The sequence below is a fragment of the Abramis brama genome (genome assembly GCF_963993115.1).
Source record: "Abramis brama genome assembly, chromosome: 8".
Taxonomy (NCBI): Eukaryota; Metazoa; Chordata; class Actinopteri; order Cypriniformes; family Leuciscidae; genus Abramis; species Abramis brama.
The window spans coordinates 20,569,306-20,584,577 of NC_139970.1; the positions used below are offsets into that span (position 1 = coordinate 20,569,306).

Consider the following 15,272-nt stretch of genomic DNA (forward strand, 5'->3'; position numbering starts at 1 on the left):
ACAGGGAATTCTGGCAATGTCAGTTTAGAGAAACAACAAGAACAGAAAAAAGAGAAGCGACGAGCAGAAACAAAAGAACCACAGCCTTAGATGAAATCAGCTGAAGATAAAAGAAGACATTAAATCTCTCAAGATCTCAGAGGAGGATTAAACAACTCCACAAACAGCATTACCAGCTTCACTTATTAACCAGATTGTCTTTATTTCTGTCATACATCTACAGTTCTGTTTGAGAATTAACAGAGGTTTAGATGTTGACGATTTATTGTTTCATTTGAAACAATTCATTTGTTTGCTTTATTTGGGCTCTTGACCCTTGACTTTCTAAGATTAGTTTATCTCTGGCTGCTGTAACTCTGTGTTTATAAGACATGTTGGTTATGGCAAGAAAATCAGATAGATAATGAGTCAGGTGATATTGGCTATCTATTGATGATGACATAATCATCATGTAGAGGTCTGATTCACTGAGCTCATATAGAGTCTTACCTTTGATTAAATGGTTCATTAATTTTACATTATTGATTGTAGTAGCCCTATGATTCTACAGCGTGTGATCCATCAGTGTTGTGATAATCTGAAGAATAAAAAAAAAAAAATTGTGCACAATAAAGGTTTGAACTACTGTATCTTTACAGACACACACAGAAATCAAGAATCAGCATATGAATCTCAACAACGGTGATGATAAAAGTGCAGTGCAGGATGGGAGCCATCATTCAAAACTCATCAATATCTCCCAGCATGCATTGCAGCATTATGCTGAATTGCCTTAGTATTTTCTTTTAATTATTATTATCTGCTTTTATTTTTACTGTTCTTTTTGTTGCAACTTTTTAGTAGCTTGTTTTGTGATGTTCAGAGTTTTATTTGATTATTTTGTTGATTGTCACCGTTGTTGAGATTCATACGCTGATTCTTGATGTCTGTGCTGGTCTAAATCGTACAGTAGTTCAAATGCTTTTTTCTACACCATATGTTTTTAAAGTTCTTCAGATTATCTGCTATTACACTCAAAAACTTGAAATATATTAGTATTAAACATTCGTCATATAATAAAAGATAAGACTCTTTATGAGATCAGTGAATCAGGCCACTACATGACGATTATGTTATCATCAATAAATAGCCAAGAACACCTGATCAAATTTTTTTCTCTGATTTTCATGCCATAACGAATGTGTTTTATAAAAACAGTTAATGCAGTCAGAGAAAATCTAAGGTTAGAAAGTCAAGGGTCAAGAGCCCAACTAAAGCAAACAGTCATCTCCATAATGGTGACTTTAAACTTTATTAATTTCAATAAAACATCAAGTCTGAACCTCTGGTAATTCTCAATAATAACTTTTATGACAAATTGGTTTGTAATACAATATTTTTAAATTGCAGGCAACCACAGCTGGCAGTTTTTTTACCGTAAATTTGAGTTCAATGATGTAAAATATAAAAGTTACTACCGTATATATTTTTGCGATAAGGTACGGTAAATGCAACAGTATTTTACTGTAAAATTACATGAAATGTTCCTTGAGAGCTATTACAGTTTTTCATTGTATATAGTAAGGGAACATACTGTTAAGCAATTAATGCAAAGCAATTAAAAATGTCTTTTCTGTTGCTTTTTTACAGTTTTTTACAGTTAAAATTACGAAAAATGTTTACAGTGCAAGCCATATATAAGAAGTGTTCCACAATAATTTCAGAATATTTTCTCTCTCTCTCTCTCTCTCTCTCTCTCTCTCTCTCTCTCTCTCTCTCTCTCTCTCTCTCTCTCTCTCTCTCTCTCTCTGTGTGTAGGTGGTGTTCCTGTCTGAAGATAGAGTGTGTTTTGGTGATATCCCAGTGTGCTCTCGAAGCACACGCATGCTTTTTTTGACCAATGTCTCATACACAGACCAAGTGTTGTATAAGTGGAACGTAACAAGCACAGAATGCCAGCAGGTGTGTATATTATAGGTATTAGATCATGCAAAAATGAAAATTGTGATTATATTCCAAAAAATGTGTATTGATCAGATAACATGGCCAGTCTACTCAGTATATATTGACTATTGATCGCATGTGTTTGTTTGTAATGTTGACCATAGACTGTAAGGATCTGTCCTATGAGTGGTCGTCTTGCACCAGGGGAAAGTGTTCTCTGCATCGTGACAATACAGGCCTCAGCCAGCCCCGCTTTCTACCAACAAGACCTCCTCTGTGAGGTGACGAATACAAAGATACACCAGTGAACACATTCACGTATAGACACAAACAGTATGCTTATATGATAAGGTTCCGTTGAAAAGTTTGGGGTCGGTATGATTTTTATTTTAAAATGTTTGTGAAAGAAAGTCTTGTATGTTTACCAGGGCTGCATTTATTTAATCATAAATACAGTAAAAATAAAAACAGTGATATTGTGAAATATTTGTGCAATTTAAAATAACCGTTTTGTATTGTAATACATTTTGAAATGTAATTTATTCCTGGATGACAAAGCTGAATTTCCAGCATCATTACTCCAGTCTTCAGTGTCACATGATCCTTCAGAAATCATTCTAATATGATGATTTGGTGCTCAAGAAACATGATTTATTAATATCATTGTTGAAAACAATTGCGCTGCTTAATATTTTTGTGGTACATCAGTATTTTTTAATGAATAGAAAGTTTAAAAAGAACAGGATTTATTTGTAATATAACTCTTTTGTAACAATGTAGTCTTTAATGTCACTTTTGATTAGTTTAATGCATCCTTGCTGAATAAAAGTATTAATTTCTTTTTTTTTTTAAATCTTACTGACACCAAACAGTAGTAGTTACGTAACACGATCATGACTACACTTTCAATGTTGAGTCAAGACCACTTGTTTGAACTTGAGGAGAACTGACTTCATATAATATCCACATACATTATTTTGGGGCCACTGTATACTTGAAACAAATCTAAATGTTTGTGGCTCTCTTTGACAGATAACACTTGTGAATATGCTAGCACAGTATCACAAAGACCTGCGACAGTGGGAAGAGGAGACAGAGAGACAGAAATATGAGTTTACACTCACTGAGAAAGACCTGCTACAGACAAAGCAACTGGATAAATGCTCTCAGGTCAGAAATCACACATCTTTAACACAAGTAGCCTTTCAAATCCCATTCACCATATCAAAACATCATGTTAAAAAACGAATTATCCTCCTCAGAAAGGTGCAGTGCTTGAACAGAAAACTGGCACAAGAAAATATAAGGTAAACCACAAAGACAAGACAATTAAGTTATGTGATTCACACAAATTTTGAATCTAATTTACATGGTACATTTTGTTTCTAAATGAGAGACTAATGATTTGTTCCCCATATGGCAGGCCCTTCCGCCCATTCGTAGCAGTGATCAGGCTGTGGGCGGTCCCTCAGCGAGACCCAGTCGGGCTGAACAGCGGGTCCTGCAGCAGACAGGCCAGGAAAGGAGGAGACGCCCCGAGCCTCCCTGTCCTACACTGCTCCACTTGGTTGTTACGGCACGCTCTCACAGCCTCATGGAGTACCAAACACATTTCCCCACTCAGTTCAACACTCATTACATCAACAGGTACAATGGGGTGCAAAAGTCAGCATTGATCCGGAATTTATTTCATTGAAACCTGGAGGATTTAGTTTGAGGATTAAAAGTAAACAAATGTCTATTATTCTATTTCTTTCAGATCTACGCAGCCCAAGCATTCTCAGTCTGGCACAGGCAAGAGCTGCCATCTTCCTGCAAACCTGCCCCCTCTCACTCTTCTCGAGAGAGACGTCATCACACATGCGCTCAATTCTTTACTACAGTATGTCTTACATTGTCTAATTTATAGACTACCAATCAAACGTTTTTTGAAAGAAATCAGTACTGTTATTCATCAAAAATGATGCACTTAATTGATCAAAAGTAGACATGTTTTATAATTATATAATGTTATAACAGATTTTGTTTTTAAAAATGCTGTTCGTTTGAAGAATCCCTGAAAAGAATGTATCACAGTTTCCACAAAAACATTAAAGGTAGGGTAGGCAATTTCAGAGAGGCTAGCAATAGCAAGCTAGCGTTGAAAGCATGAGATCCCACCCTCCCTTCAGTGCGCTCTCCAAAACCACGCCTCCTTCAAAAGTCTGCAAAGCGTCACGAGAGATGACGTAAAATTACATTGTCTCTCAAAGCACGTAACATTACAATAATAATTCATTTCGGAGTTTATAGTGTTGCCAGAGAAACGCATAAATCAGAGTCCGAGGACCAAATGCAATGATTGGATGAAAATGTTTTGTCCTGAGACTTTCACAAAAGATGTACATGTTTTAATATTTAGGCCACTTATATTATAGATTGCTATCAAGATGTGAAGAGAGTTTCAACCAGTATAGCAAAAAGTGTTTATAAAACGAATTGCCTACCCGACCTTTAAGCAGTACAACTGTTTTCAACATTGATGATAATAATAAGAAATGTCAGCATATTAGAATGATTTCTGAAGGATCATATGACACTGAAGACTGGGGTAATGATGCTGAAAATTCAGCTTTGCTATCACAGGTATAATTAAATTACATTTTAAAATAGAAATATTTTACTAATGTTAGGCAATTTTACCGTGATCAAATAAATATAGCCTCATGAGCATGTGACTTTTTTCAAAAACACAAATGTAACCTAATCCCTATTTTTTGAACGGTAATGCACATTCTGCGCGTCTTCTGTCGTTTTAAATGGAATAATTGTCATTCCTAGTCTTCCTCTATGCGAGGTCACACCGTTCACTCTCTCCTACAGGAGTCTTTTAGATGAGCCTCAGTTCCAGCAGTCTCTGGTAGAGGGCGACACTGAGCAGGTGCCGTACTTCACACAGCTGCGACCCGCTCCTGCTCCTGCCCTCCCCGCACAAACTCAACCCCGCTCTGCTGCAGGCTGCCAGGACCCTGTAGAAATGTCCAGTGCCGCTCCAGCAAAGACTTACACCAGAAACTGTAGCACTGCAGACAGACCCAGGAGTGAGTGCGACCAGGAGTCTCTGAAAGAACTACAGGAGGAGACAAAGATGAAGGTCCAGGAGTCCATTCGCAGGTGTGCTGTTTTAAAGCAGTCAACATTAGTTTTTGCAGTTCCACATGGTGATGCGAGTCTGCAGTGGTTCACTGCATGGCCCCCCACTGTCCAAGACCATATTTGATGTGTATATTTCTGCTGTACTACTGACAAAGCTGCTTCTTTTTCAAATTTTGTATGGCAGTATGGTAAAATAATTAAATTGAATTATTATAAATTTTGTCATTCAACCATGTTGGTTAATGATGTCACGCAGGTGGTGGACATCTATTAATTAAACAATATGTTTGAGATCGAATTAATGCGATTTTTTGTTTGCAATGAATTACGGACATGAAATCTATTGCTTTTCTTTTTTGTCAGCTTTCTTATTTTGCTCAAGATAGGGATTGATTAAGTCCACATGTCATACAAACAAGAAACTATGCTTCCAACGACACAACTTTGCAATGCTATTTTCTAATGTTCGTTAGAACTATGGTTTCAGGAAACACCGACTCGTTGAATTATGTTGATTATGATGCAACCATAGTTGGCTAAGGATGTTTTGTGGAAAAGCTCTCCTGATAAACTTCTTTATCTAGTTACAATGATCAGTATCAGTTCAATGCCATACTTACAGGCGTTCTGGCCAATAAACCTGATTACAGTATTGGTGTTTTACATTTTTTTTTATAGCAATTTCTGCCAAATACAATTTTTCAGTGCTAGACAACAAAAAAACTAATTTCCATGACTATTCCATGTCTGGGAATCACACTTTTAAAAATGCCATCATATACTGTACAGTAACCAGATTTCCCATGACAGTGGGTTCAAGTTCTTAAATAAAAAATGACAGTTCTTGAAAGAACTAATAAGAACACCTTGGAAGTGTGCTGAGCAAGATGCCCATTAGTGAGTTCTCTCTTTGTTTTCTGCAGGTTTCCTGAGTTTTGTGACCTGCTGGAGGACATTTTGCTCAACACCTTGCAGAACTTAATGATGGAGGCTTTCTTGGGTGAGCTGGTGCTGACGACGCGACCGCGAATCATCGCTCTTCCGCCTTCCTCTTCCAGGTTACTGGCATCTACATTTTATTTTAATCTCACTTTATCTGGATCAGATAAAAAAATATATATATATATATATAATAAGAAATGCACTCAAGTGGCATTGACTCTTGTTTGAATAGCCTAAGAGATATTAGCCAAGACTTTACTTTCTCATTTTATGTATGTGTACTGTAGGAAAAACAGCCTTGGCTCCAATAGACAGTCCAGTGCTGAATCTAATAAGAGAAAGGAGCTGTGCCCAAGCCCATACATGTCGACCCAGGCCAAAGTCTCAAACCTGAAGCCAGAGCAGTAATGAGCCGTACTTAACACTCAGTATCACTGTATGACATGCATGAGACTGATTCATATTAAACTGTATTCAAAATGACAATCCTGGTGTAATTTCTCTGAGTCTCTCCCACCACCAACAACTGTATCTTTTAAACTAATGCTGACTGTTGTTGCGCAATTTGAGTCCATTGAATTCTGAAGCAATTTGGTTAGAAAGAAAGTCCAGAGATGTGGCTCACATGAAGTACAGTATGTCATTTAAACATAATTAAATAAGCCGCAGATGTTTGCAGTTTTTTTTAAGTTTTGTTTTTTATCTGTGCTAGACCTGACTACCTTGCCTGTTGTTAGTCCCAAGGGCATTTAAATAGTGCAGTCACATGTCCAGAGTTGCCCATTATCAAGTTAAGGACATCGTCTGTGAGAAATAACTTGAGCAGCGCACATTTCTGTCCTGGTGCATGGAGGATGTCGGCTGTACTATAGCAATGACCATGAGTATTATGATGGACTGAATTTTAGCTCATTTTAGGGGGAACATTTTTTTGTTGCTCTAAATGGGCGCCTTTTATTCTGGCTGCTGTCCTGTTCATGGAACTAATGAGGAGAACAATTGCATTTTAAGGTAAGTGACCAAATGTTGGTGTTTTCTGTTTTGTATAGAGTGTACATAATTAAAGAATAATTTGTTATGAAAAAATTATAGAAATTAATACCACAAGCAGTGAGTGATTTTTTTGTATTTAAAAAAGATAAATACTTAATTATTATTATGGTTGAATATTTTAATCATATTTAATGATATAAGAATACATATTGTTATTAATATACAAATAAATATAATTATATATTTGTAAAAATGACAAATATACAGTAAATGTGTTATTATATAGGTGTTTTTTTCTGGTGTAGAGTACATAATTAAAGAATAATTTATTATCAATTAAAAAAAGAAATGAATACTATAAGCAGTGCGTATTTTTTTATTATAGAAATGATTAATAGTGGTTTTGAATATTTACAAAGGAAAAATAAATACATACAAATAATTATTATGGTTGAACATTTTAATTATATTTAAGAATAATTATTGTTATATATAAAACGTGTTATTATATAGGTGTTTTTCCTTGTATAGAAGTACATAGTTAAAGAATAATGAAGGATATTTTTTTTTTTAATGAATTTCCACAAGCAGTGAGTGATTAAAAAATGTTATGAGTATTTAAAAAAAAAAAAACATACATAAGAATTATTATTGTTGAATATTTTTTATAAATGACAAATATAAAATTGGTATTTTCTTGTATAGAGTATAACTAATTGAAAGATAATTTATCATGACAAAATAAGAAATTTAAATTAATATCATTTAAAATCATATAAATAATGGTTTTGAGTATTTAATAATGAAAAATAAATACATAATAATAATTTATATTGTTGAATATCTTAATTATATTTAATAATTATACGAATAATTCTCTATATATATATATATTTGTAGAAATGACAAATTCATTAATAGAATTTTTAACAGAACTTTATCCAGATGTGTTTGTGCAGTGTAGTTTAATAAAGTCTTTTAATGCAGGCCCAGTATGTCCAGGGACAGTGAGACAGCAGTGGGTCGTGAGCTTCAGGACAGCAGATGTGGAGCAGAGAAGGAGAGCACTCAAACCTCCATCTCCATTACTGAGGGGGAATCAGATGCTGAATTAAACACGTTCATCAAGATGAGGAACAAAGCGGACAAAGATACTGAGGTGAGGAACAAATGCACATGCACTTTGAGATACAGTAGCAAGTGAATATATTTTACTGCAGTTATCCGAGTTAATTCTTAAATTCTTTGTGAGTCGCACTTAAATATGGGCATATGAATGACAGCTTACACAATTCTTGAAATTAATTCTGGGAAATGTCAAGTGTGATGATAATCTATGGAAGTTTGTGTGTAATTTAGGTCGTATTTTTTTAGTTACCATTCAAGTACTGCTTCGTGTTTTAGAGAAGATGTGATTTTTACTTTTTTGTATTAGTTTGGCTACAAGTAAATACGTTGGAATTTAGGCCGATGTAATTTGCCAATTTTCTCAAATTGAATTCGGCTCACTCAACTGTGCCAGAAAGACAAGTGATGAAGAGTTCACTTCAGACACAGCGCTAAGGTGAGGACAGCAGGACACTGATCTGGCCTCGCTACATTTTAATCATTTTAACTGTAAACCAAAATCACATGAGCACAGCAGACATTCTTACTCAGTTGGGATGAAACAGAAGTTGTCTTTTCTTCCCTATTGTGACGAATATCCGAGTGAAACGGCTTCTCGAACAAGAAAAAATGTCGGACAGGACTACATTGTCCTTCGGGAATTGATTGGATGGTTGTGGTTTGCTATTCCTGTGATGTCATGTGAGTGACAGGTTGCCCCGCCCTCGCGCCAGTAAACGTCATCAGAGAAGAGATGTCACAGCAAGAGGGAGGGGAAGTTATTTTGATTAAAGATTATAAGGGCACATTCATTTAAAAAAAAAAATATATATATATATATACATGGATAAATATTTATCATTTCTGAAGTTAGTCTCCACTTCATACAGGATCAGTAAGCTTTAACTTTTCTCATGTTTATCAGTCTTTGGACAGTTGGAAGAGCACATGGTCTATAATGCTCTTAGGAACTTGTTAGAGTCAATTGACAGTAACTCAATAGTGATGTTCTGCCACGCAAACTACGTCTCCGTCCACAAAGCTCATCAGAGCATTCTCTCGGTCTTGCTCTTTGACCGCTCTTCTTATTTTTGTACATTTCTGTTGCATTGGCATGCACAGATTCGTTGATTTATAGACTAGATATGAATAGTGCTATAAAAACATATGTTTGTGTGTGTGTGTGATCCCCGGTAAACCATATGTTGTGGGGACCTAATGTGCCCACAATGATAGTAATACCAGTCATTTTTGGTGTTTTGTATAGAGGATATACAGTTTGTACAGTATAAAAATCATTATGTCTATGGAAAGTCCCCAGAAAACATGGAAACCTGTGTGTGTGTGTGTGTGTGTGTGTGTGTGTGTGTGTGTGTGTGTGTGTTAGGAATGGGAGAAGCTGAACTATGATATCCACAGTCTGAGATGTGCTCGTAAAGAAGTCGGGACACGTTGGAAGAAGATCTTGCTTCAGCTGGGTGAGGTGGACTATATATTTATATTTTATATTCATTGTTTTCTTTATTTTTTTCAAAATGTATTTAATATATTTATATTATCTTTATATGTTTTGTTTTGTATACAGTATGTTCAAAAGTTTGAGCTCAGTAAGATTTTTTTTTTAAAGAAATTGATACTTTTTTTTCAGGAATGACATCAAATCCCTGAAAAAATGTATTACAGTTGCTACAAAAATATTAAGCAGCACAGCTGTTTTCAACATTGATAATAATAAGGAAATGTTTCTCGAGTAGCAAATCAGCATATTCAAATGATTTCTGAAAGATCATGTGACACTGAAGAAAGTAATGATGCTGAAAATTCAGCTTTGCATCACAGGAATAAATTACATTTTAAAATATATTCAAAAAGAAAATAGATATTTTTTACAATATTACAGTTTTTACTGTATTTTTGATCATATAAATGCAGCCTGGGCGAGTGTAAGAGATTCAGACTTACTGACCTCAAACCATTGGGTGGTAGTGTATGTATTTTTATATATATATTTTTGTTTTATTTATATTATGTTTATTCTTTATTTTCAAATTTCTCTGTCTTATTAAATTCTCTTGCATACTTTTCCATCTCTTGTCACAGCGAGAACAATGTTCATTTTGTGCTTAAAACGGTTAATTATTTAAGCTTAACTGTACAATGCACAATGCCAGCGGATAATAGCAATAGAATACCAAGTCAAAGCGTGACCCTTATTTGCCCATGTAATGGCTGTGTGGAGCGTAAGCATGCCGTGGTGTCTGAAGACGTGCATTCATGTAAATGTATCTGTATGTTGTTGATCCAGGTTACCAGAGGGAGGTGGACTCCTTACTGACAGTGAACAGACAAACTGTTCGGAGTGACTGGGAGAATGTGGAGAAGGCCAGAGAACTGCTGCACATAGTGTCAAAGGAGACAAGCCTCTTCCCCTGTGGGCTCAGCAACAGCGAAAGATACGTCTTCGTCATGGTAAATTGTCCTAATCTTTAGCCTCTCAAGTATGAGTACATTACATGGACTCATCATGATGAGCTATCTACAGTGGAGCTATCTACATTGCTATATTTTGCTTGATCAAGGTTATCCCAGTTTTACAAGCACTTCAGTCAGTTTGAAGGATAAATGAAGCATTTTAATTGTAATGATCATTTTCTAGGATCGCCTGGTGTCTTTGGACAGTGCTGAAGACTTTGTGCGGTTGGCCAAAAAGAAATATCCAAAAATGTAGTCTTGAGATGGAAAGGAGGTTTTGCGTTTGGACTCATTTGCTACTCATTAACTATTTCAATCAATAAACTAAGTGATGTTTTGAATGAATGAATTAAGAATGAATGACATTAAAGTCAACATGAAACATAACCTGTGATTGTCTTTTCTTCCCTATTGTGACAATATATCTGTGTGAAACAGATTTTTTTCTTTAAAAAGTTACATAACATTTACTTATAACATTAATAATGAGAAGTAAATAAATAAACATAAAAAAGTGAATAAAAAAATTAAAAACAAAATAAGTCTTGAAATGGCTTTTTGAACTAGAATTTTTTTTAGGGCAGGGCTGTTCTTTGAATTCTTCAAATAAATAATATAAAATTGCATAAATTGTTCTTGAACTGACCAAAGTATTTAAAGACAGAAGGTTATATTAAAAACATACATTTTATCATTAGATGTTAAATTTGGATGTTAAATCCAGCATTGTTTTTATATAGAATTATTCTATAGAGTATTTAATATTCTATACTCTTTAAATACTCTTCTATACAGTGTTTAATGCATTTACATCAGGAGTAACAACAATTAATTTACTGAAAAAGTAAGAGTAATCCCTTACTTGTCATTTTTTCAAGGGAAAAGTAATTAAATTGTAGTAATTAATTACTTAGTAATGCATTACACCCAAAAGTGGGCGGGACTAGATTTTGTCCATCAGGAATAGATTGGATGGTTGTTGTTGCTGTGATCTCATGTGAAGTATTAATTTCTTCTCTGCATTTAACCCAATGCAAGTACACACATTAGGAGCAGTGAGTAGTAAACACACTTGAATTTCCCCCTTATGTGATTTTATGTACTTCATCAGATTTGCCTGCAGAGGTCAGTCTAACCTATTTATTTGAAAATACTTTCTTTTCACTCAGCAGTAGTCCAGCATGATCTCACCAATCATTTGAAGAGATGAGAAATCTCACGATGAAGATTGACGACAGCGTGTTTCGTAACCCTCTGCTTGATGCCACGCATGTCTGTTTAATGTCCTTCTATCAGATAATAAGTGAGTGCGGTCATAGTTTCAGCTGTGCACGTTGACCTATATATTGTTGTCTCCTGGGCCTGATGTGAGGGGCCAAAAAACAGATGTGGTGCAGAGAAAGAGAGAGATTGAGAAAGCAGTGTAAGGAGGAGGAGGAGGGGCTTTATTATAAATCTTCTGAGTCTTCAAGCTTGGCTTTCTCGCAGTGCTGAAGGCCAGCAGAAACACCTTGTTCTGATTATGTGTTTGTGTGTGCGTCTGCTCATGTCAGTGTATGTATGTGCATGAGTGTGATAGTCTTGGCTTTGTTGTCCCGTCCCTCTAGCAATTGCTGGAAATGTTCATCCATGACCAAAGGACAGGTTCCAACTCTCCACAGCTTACATCATCTCATGATCTGTCTATGAAAAATGATCTGCCCCCATTCACCTCCTCTCAGACAGAGAAAAATAGGAGCATTTTATCCCTATGAAGGATATGTGATTGTATTTCATAATGACTGAGTCCAACTTCATATCAGCTTTACAACTGGGTCAAAGTAGAGTACTATAGTAAAGCAGGATGCCTGCCCTTTTTTCTTTTGTCTTTTTTCCACTCTTTTCTCACTTCTACTCTCTCTTTCTGAACTTTATTTCCTTTCAAACAGTGCCACCATTTCTTCTTCCATTTCAACACGATCTCGTGAAAGTGCGTAGCCTATCTATAGCACGAATGATATTTCACGTATCATTTATACGCCAAAAATAGTTTTTGCATGCAAATGATACGCACTGTAAACCCCTTGGGTAGGATTAGGGGTGTGGAGTGCGTGCGTATTACACGCCATAAAGTGCGTATCATATGCACGCGAAAACTGCGTAGGCTATATATGTACGCAAAAACTATTTTTGGCGTATAAATAATACGAGAAATATCATTCGTGCTATAGATACGCACTTTCTTTCTTCTTCTATTCACACAATTCTACAGCTGAGTTGCTCAAGCTTATTATAATGTTTTTTTTTTTAAAGTTGTAAATAAAACAGATTATTGGAGTATGTTTTAAAGGTGCCTTATGTAAAAATTGAGGTAAAAATATCCAAAAAATGAGCTACATGCATCAAAAGAATGAGAAGAAATAAGGGCGATGATGTCATTAAAAAAATGTCAAGTTATAGTGCTGCAGAGATATCAACCTGAATTAGCATTAGCATTAATAGCCACGGCCCGACAGGTGTCGTAATACCAGTTTCGGCCATGGGAGGCGGTATGCCGGCAACATAACCACCAGCCAAACATGCAATACACGAATAACTCGCACGGCTTGTGGGCGTACTTGAACCTGATGTCAATCATGTGGAAAGTAGCCTACTGCCCACTACTACATTCAAATAAAATATGATAAAAAAGGAACAGAACCAGAGTAAACATTGGCACTGCTTTCCATCGCTGGAGACAACTAATGGACATGAAAAAAATGAGGTTTGACTTCGAACTTGCAACATTTCTTTTGGATTGGTAAGTAAGATGCTGTTAGTATTTCGTTAGAAGTTTGTTTTATATGTTTGTGTAGATTTTCGGGAAGTTATAACATAGAAATGTATCGAAGGCTGTTCGATAAACGTATATAACGTTCATAAATACAGTATTGTAATATAGTACACACATAGCACAATCTCTATTGCTCTTTTTTTCTTGCCAACTACGTGACCTATATTATGTATATTAAATGGCTTTCCTGAGGTAAATCTGACATAATTGTTCTCCAGCTGTGTTATTGACCTCTTCACGATGATAAAAAACACTGATTGGTCGATATTATGTATGAGGAATACATTTTGGTAAGTTGTAGCCTAACGTTACTGTATCTTTCAGTGTTCGTGATTTTTTTTACTATTAGCTAGTAGAGATGATCGGTTCACATGCGCTAGGGATCTGTCGTGTAACATTTACAAGCGCCAAAACGGTATTTAATTGACAGAATCTGAGAGCTGAGATTTTTTTATATCATAACTAACCTGCTCTGTCTAGTCTGTCGGTCTCCGTGTCCTCTTTGCTTCGCGATTTTTCTGTGCGTGAGAAAATTGATGTGTGGGGTGAGAGCGTGTGAAAAGTGTTTGCGTGTGTCTCACGGTTAATGCGTGAGAGTTGGAAGCTCTGGTTACGTTGGCGCTAGCTTGGTCAACATCAGCGAATGCTGTCTGTCAAATTAATGTAATTCAAACTAACAATAAAAATGTAATATGAACAAAACGAATATGAACATATTCACTGGTAAAGGTGAAGGGGAGTAGCTTGAAGATATTCATACTCTAGAGTAGACCAACTCACTTTCTGGAGGTATACTGCCCCCATCTGGTATGGAATGTGGAGTATGAATTTATTTATTTTTACACAAGGCACCTTTAAAAGAAAATACTATTTCAACTACTTCAAATTCCCCACTTGATTCAGTGTGTTACTTGCTGTTTCTTTGTAATTGACTGAAATTTACTGAGAGTTACTGAGTACTGAATTTCTGAGTGATTTTTTTTCTCCGTGTATCACAGTTGTACAAGAAATCTTTATCAAGTTGCCCAAATTAGAAGATCTGCTATACATGCTGCTGCTGCAGAGTATATGTGTACTTGCTACTGCCATTAGATACACAGACAAGCTGCTGTGAGCATATGCTGATGATGCATAAATAGACATACATAAGTCCCATAGCAGATCTAGGCAGGTGGAGCTGGGGGAGGTAGAGGGTTTCAGAGGAACTCAGACAGCGCCTGCGGAATCAGCAGAGGTAAGTGGTATACGATATTGAACCTAAAATTGTTATACAGCAACCATCCAGTCTCATTGGAATTATGGTGAATTATTACAGAAATTATAGCTTCATTTTCAGACCATTTAAAAGGTGAATGCGGTAAGTTGGTTGCTGGCTTTTATTCGTCCTGAGCTCATTCAAGCTAAATAATGGAATATACGCAGTGTACCATCTGGCCTCAAATTTTTACATTACCCTGCATATCACACACCACAACACAGGACATGACTTACATGTGTAATATGCTGAAGTATGACTAACTCTGGAAACTTTATTTTCTTACAGGAAAACAAAATATTGAATTACTAACAGAGTTTACCATTATCTCAACACTCTTTAAGATGTCCAGCACCAAAACCAGTGCCTGATTGATCAAATAATAGTGCTGCATTTCTGTAATTTTACTGGCACTGTCAAATCTCCCAGAAGCACCATCAACAACAAAAGTGTCCAAATACTTTTTGGTGCCACTGTATATGTGTATAATACCATTATATGCCTATGTAAGTGCGTTTAACAGACTATGGGGGATGTGAGAATGGTTTTCTCATCATAAGAACACTTGGCAAAGAGAGCAGTCTCTCTCTCGCTGCTCTGCTGCCCTATGAGGTAAATAGACGTGGAGCCAGA

General features: G+C 35.8%; 2 protein-coding genes across 2 annotated transcripts in view; both read left to right on the top strand.

Annotated features, from left to right (window-relative positions):
* cfap65 (cilia and flagella associated protein 65) overlaps positions 1 to 6,484 on the top strand; it is a gene marked incomplete at its 5' end in the record, with an annotated part of 33,699 nt that extends 27,215 nt beyond the window's left edge. Inside the window, 9 exons of the mRNA XM_084122758.1 lie at positions 1,798 to 1,941; positions 2,088 to 2,204; positions 2,956 to 3,093; positions 3,186 to 3,230; positions 3,347 to 3,570; positions 3,683 to 3,805; positions 4,786 to 5,076; positions 5,982 to 6,116; positions 6,288 to 6,484. Coding sequence (XP_083978884.1) covers positions 1,798 to 1,941; positions 2,088 to 2,204; positions 2,956 to 3,093; positions 3,186 to 3,230; positions 3,347 to 3,570; positions 3,683 to 3,805; positions 4,786 to 5,076; positions 5,982 to 6,116; positions 6,288 to 6,408 — 1,338 coding nt within the window. The 3' untranslated portion in view covers positions 6,409 to 6,484. The remainder of the gene's footprint in view (positions 1 to 1,797; positions 1,942 to 2,087; positions 2,205 to 2,955; positions 3,094 to 3,185; positions 3,231 to 3,346; positions 3,571 to 3,682; positions 3,806 to 4,785; positions 5,077 to 5,981; positions 6,117 to 6,287) is intronic.
* Positions 6,485 to 6,778: 294 nt separating this feature from the next.
* On the top strand, positions 6,779 to 10,951 carry LOC311088869 (melanoregulin). The gene is made up of 5 exons (XM_084123244.1): positions 6,779 to 7,011; positions 7,981 to 8,152; positions 9,488 to 9,578; positions 10,406 to 10,569; positions 10,757 to 10,951. Exons 1-5 carry the CDS (start codon positions 6,944 to 6,946, stop codon positions 10,826 to 10,828), a joined length of 567 nt encoding a protein of 188 aa, XP_083979370.1. The 5' UTR covers positions 6,779 to 6,943; the 3' UTR covers positions 10,829 to 10,951.
* The last annotated feature ends 4,321 nt before the right edge of the window (positions 10,952 to 15,272 follow it).